Source organism: Chrysochloris asiatica, unplaced genomic scaffold (genome assembly GCF_000296735.1).
Source record: "Chrysochloris asiatica unplaced genomic scaffold, ChrAsi1.0 scaffold00043, whole genome shotgun sequence".
NCBI lineage: Eukaryota > Metazoa > Chordata > Mammalia > Afrosoricida > Chrysochloridae > Chrysochloris > Chrysochloris asiatica.
Window position 1 is genome coordinate 14393963 of NW_006408561.1, and position 5604 is coordinate 14399566.

The 5604-nt window shown below is 36.2% G+C and overlaps 1 protein-coding gene across 1 annotated transcript in view; it reads left to right on the forward strand.

Moving 5' to 3' along the window:
• SERPINI1 (serpin peptidase inhibitor, clade I (neuroserpin), member 1) overlaps positions 1–816 on the forward strand; it is a 115623-nt gene extending 114807 nt beyond the window's left edge. The window contains exon 9 of the mRNA XM_006861806.1: positions 484–816. Within this exon, the coding sequence (XP_006861868.1) occupies positions 484–560 (77 nt within the window). The 3' untranslated portion in view covers positions 561–816. The remainder of the gene's footprint in view (positions 1–483) is intronic.
• The last annotated feature ends 4788 nt before the right edge of the window (positions 817–5604 follow it).

Consider the following 5604-nt stretch of genomic DNA (forward strand, 5'->3'; position numbering starts at 1 on the left):
TCCCCAGCTGCTCCATCTCTCCACGTCATAGTCTCTGCCTCCATCTGAGGCATCACTGCTTCTCTGGGTAGGGTCCTACTCTCTGCTGTTCTTTCTTCATGGTCCTAGGGACTTCTGCTTCTAGACTGCAAAGTTAATCACTCCCCTCCTTGCTACAAAATGCCTTCCTTTACATTTCCAATCCTCACAAGCAGTCCTGATAACAATTATTCACTATTGTATCACAAGAGACCTATCTGCATCTCCCTTCATTAGCCCCGCCCAAACAGATTGGATACTACTCAGTGGAGATTCTACCTTCCTCCTCCGCACCCTCTGGATCTAGGCTCAGATGACTTTTTAAAAAATTAAAATACATGTATTTCCATTTCACATATAGAACATTACTAGTTATATACAAGGAAAATAAGTGAGTATGTCATTCTTTTGGTGAATTCCCTTTTTTGTTCATTCCTTCTTTTGTTCACTTCCAACCCAATACAGGTACAATTTTATTCATGGGACGAGTCATGCATCCTGAAACAATGAACACAAGTGGACATGATTTTGAGGAACTTTAAATCATTTAATTTAAATTAACAAGGAAAATAATAATTAAGCACATTATGTTGCAACTCGTACTTATTTTAAGATTTGTGTTTTGCAGTGTATCTTAAGATAGTATTTAAAATAGCTCTGAGTAAGAACAACCATGTATGTAAATTATAAGCCAACTTTGTCAAGGAATGTTATCAGTATTATTAAGGTAATGGTCCTGTTATATCATTGTGTTTGTTGTGCTGGTATTTAAAATAAAGTACATATTGAACATGTGAACAGCTTTGTTTTTAATTTTAAAAATATAGCATGAAGATACCACTAGGGGAAGTTTGGAAACAGTGGTCTTTCTGGTCATCTGAGATCATTCATGGTCACCCAGAACAAACGTAACAAAGTAAATTAGCATTATAAACTTATATTGGTGTTATTAGTACATGCTTTCAAGTTGGTTCTGACTCTTAGCAACCCTGTATAGGGCTTCTGAGGAGCAGCTGATGGATTTGAACTGCCAACCTTGCGATTCAAATGACCTTGTCATCTAGTGCTTATCCCATAGCACCACACCAGGACTCCTACACATTTATACATAACAAATAATAACAAACACAACCAGTGAGGACAAGACAGATTCTCCACAAAGATTCTGATGTTCCAGTTCTCTGAAGAGTTGTTGTGTAGTACAAACAAATGCAATGGACAGCATCTTCTATGTATGACTCCATCACAAAAATTCATTAGAAAAATAAATGGGACTATACAAACTTACAGACAACAGTCAGAGCCTGCCAGTCTATCTGCAAAAACTACGCTTGCTTTCATCTGCCTAGTGTCGTTTATAAACCTGTTTTGCTGCATCAAGTAAAATTAAAAATACAATTTCCCAAATGAGTCAAACAAGCAAACTAATAATTGAAAATTTTTTTTGATCTGTCACCAGGAAATTAACTAGAATTGGATAGTACTTGAAAAACTATTTTGGTAGAGATGCTGCAGACAGGAAGGTATCCTGCTGAAGGTTCTCCACAGAGAGGTTCTTGTTTGCTTTGCATGCTGTTTTTGAGATTGAAACTTGAATGTCATTAATAGTGGTGTTATTCTCCTGTTTCTCCTGTTGGTTACCTATGTAATTATCTAGATATATTTGCTGTCGAGGTCAAAGTAGAGTTATAAACAGCACTTTCTGGAGTATATTGATTTTATTCTCTACTGCAAAAGGTAATCCATGCCAATGGGTACAGTATCAATTGATGGCCTCAAGTAAATTACATTGTTATACTTTGACTGATATAATGGTATTTCTTGGAGTCAAGTAGGGAGGAGCAATTTCATCAGATATCATGAACAGAGAACAGGCTTCTTTGACTTCAGATATTTTTATTCTGAGGTGAATTTTATAGTATTTCAAATGTAACACAAACAGTTTGCATGTTACCTTCTTGTGTCTTAGATATTTTGTTATGGTTTGGAGCTGTTAAAATTCATTGATATTACTGCTAACATTAAAAGAGCCCTGGTAGAGTAGTAGGTTACAGCTTTAGGCTGTTGACCATTAACTGAAAGGTAAGTAGCTTGAATCCACCAGCCACTCTGTGGAGAAAGATGAGGCTTTCTGCTCCAAAGAAGATTTACAACCTCAGAAATCCTACACAGGGTTGCTATAACTTAGAACTGACTCTACAGCTTGCAGTAGCAGCTAACTTTAATGCAGTTCAGGAAAACAGTGGTTTGGGGAAACCAGATCTGAAAGACCTACTGAATGTTAATGTCTGAGTAAAAACCTGAAAATCTGTAATTTTTGTTTTTAAACAATCACCCCTAGTTATTATTCTGTTATACAGTAAATCTTTAACACAGCTCTAGTAAAATACGTGTGGGATACTTTTATATGTATGCTAGTCATTACAAAAACAACAACAAAAACCGCAAACCCACTGCCATCAAGTTGATTCTGACTCATAGTGATCCTAAAGAATAGAAGAAAACTGTCCTCATAAGATTACTGTTGTTGTAAATCTTTACAGAATCAGACTGCCTCATTTTTTTCCCCATGAACTGACTGATAGATTTGTATTGCCAACCTTTCTGTTAACAGCTCAGTTGAACCACCAGGGTTGTTCCTGTTGTAAAGTATCACCTGCATGACCACTAGTTGTTTGTTGTTGTTTTAAGTGCCGTCGAGTCGATTCCAACTCATAGTGATCCTGTACAGGCTTTCCGAGGAACAGCTGGCATGTTTGGACCTCCAACCTTGTGGTTCACAGTCCAGTGCTTATTCTACAGAGCCAGACTAGTTCTTTAGATATAGTTAATTTATAGAAAATTAGAACAGTCACGTTGTTGATGTTGTTATTAAGTGCCATGGAATTGTCTCAGATTTATAACATCGCTGAATAGGGTTTATGAGACTTTAAAAAATATAAATCTTTGCAGGAGTAGAAACCTCATCTTTCTTTCGCGGGACGGCAGGTGGCTTGAACTGCTGACCTTGGAGTTCACAGTCCCAATGTTTATACTGTGGAAACACTGTGCTCCCAAATCAATCATGGTACAGATATTAATTCAGTAGGTCTGTGGTGGGCCTGAGATGCTGGATTTCTAACAACTGCCTAGATATTGCTGTGTTTGTCTTTGGACTCTCTCTGATTTGTAAAATTTGGCTTAATGTAAGGTTTGCATGTTTGATGTGTTTTATAAATGAAAATGGAATCCTCATGTGGCTATATAGGGTAGGCATTGGACTCTAACTATAAAGGTGTGCAGTTTAAACCCACCAGCTACTCATCAGAAACCCTATACAGTGCTGCTGAATTAGAACCAACTCAACAACACTTTAACAACATAAAATGGAAAGAGAAAAAAACTGCATAATCGCCGTATAACTTGGAGTGATATGGGTACTCTACATTAAAACTACAATTCACATATGCCAAAACAGAAAAAGAAGAGTGTTTTTACTCTAAAGCTTAATTTTTTTCTGTTACCATACTATAGAAAAATGCAGAATTTCTCTGCATATTTAGAACACTTGAAACATATTCTTCAAAAACATAGAGGCATTTATAGGCAATATCAACAGAAGAATTTACAAGTACCCAAGCATGTAATACTTAACTCTGAATTTTTTACAGTTTATATTTTCAAAAGATTTGCAGTTTATTCATAAAGCTGAGGTCATTATAAAGCAGTAAACTTTTTTTCATTTATAATACTTATAAATCAGGCTAACTAACATTGATTAAATATGGGTATTCTGAGTTTGTGATATTCCTCAGTACCATGCTAAGTATTACATGCATTGCTGTATCTTTATGTCCATCATTATACCGTGTTACATGTAAGGATGAGTAAACATCACTGAGCAATACTGTAGATTTTATAAAGCACAAAATGCAATTTATATTAGCAGGAATAAGATGAATCTCAAAATACCTTAAAGTATTTTAATAGAATTTGGATGTTCCTTAAATGAAAATGAATTCTAGTTTCATTTGTTGATGAACTTTGGTTATCTCTTCAGTATTTTCCTTTTTGTAGTTCTGTTCAATTTCTCTTAAAATGTATAAATGACTATACATACATATATGGTGTATGCAGCTTATAGAAGCAGCTTGTTCTTTACACGTTTTTGAAATCACTTATTGTTATATATTTTTAAAATTTCTATTTTATATCTTGATTTTGCTTTTTTGTATATGTAATAGTCTTGTCTGAATGATTATAGGGGATATAATCTTAAATATTGGCCTCAACATCATGACTAAATCATTTTTAGAATCTGTCTTAAGAAGAGCTGTTTATTTGCACACCAGGAGAATTGTTGTTGATGTTGGATGCCATTGATTCAGCTTCACAGCATGCCATCTGACAGAGTAAAATTGAGCCATAGGGTTTCCTCAGGTGTAATCTTTATGCATGTAGATCACCAGGTCTTTCTCCTGCAGGGTAGGTTCTCCGCTGGGTAGGTTCAAACCCTCAAGCTTTCCTTTACGTTTGATTTTATCAAAATAACAAAAGGAGGAAAGATGATAAAAGACATATTTCATTCCCTTTAAATTCACTGGTGATAATGTTCATGTTTCATTGTCATTCAATGTATACATTATACATATCACTGCTTTCAATATGTAATCAGCTTCTTGAATTTATAATGGCAGATGTTTTTTCTTATCTGCAGAACGATCTTTTATTTAAGGCTGAATGAGTATTTTTGTTTCTGGCCAAAGGCAATTTGAGATGCAGATTTGTAAAATAAAAGTCTTTGTTGCAATCCTGAGAAAATAAGATGAATGTTTTCAATACAAAAATGGCCGCTAAAAACATATAACCTTACCATACTGTCTGAGAACCTCATTATAATAGCCTTGCTGCATTGTGAATGCACGTTGCCTCAGAATTCCAAGTAACAATAGGCTGCTAAGAATGAAGGCTTCATCTAGAAGCATCTGCTATGTGCTACATCCATCCAGTATGATTAAATCGTACACATGAGATGCACATAGTGTTGGGAAAGTGAGTCATTATTTATATAAAACAGGATAAACAATAGGAGTAGATTACTTATGGTGAACATGCCCACCCTCTATAGGCAACCCACTTTATCCTTTCCCACAAATCAATCAATGTGCAGTCTTATGTCATTGCACAGGCATGCTGAGATTGAGATTGAATGCTATGTCCATGCCACATTGCCTCTAGCTCCACATCTACTGTGTATCTCCTTTTACCACTAGGCCTGGTTGGGTATTACCATGCAGGATCTACCTTGTTTTGAGAAGATCACTGCACAGGTTCTCCCTAACGCCTGCTGGATACTTGAACAGAGATGTACCCATGCCTCTGCTGTCAAATCCCTGCTCAAAACTGGTCCCTGCTCTGTCCTTAGGAGGAGTCCTTGTGCGGCACTATAGAATAAGCATTGAACTGCTAACCACAAGGTCAGTGATTCAAACTCACCAGCTGCATCTATACAGGGTCACTATGAGTCAGAACCAACTCCATGGCACTTAACAACAACAACGACAGCCCTTAGGAACAACCTCCCTTTGGCTGTAAGATTGAGCACAG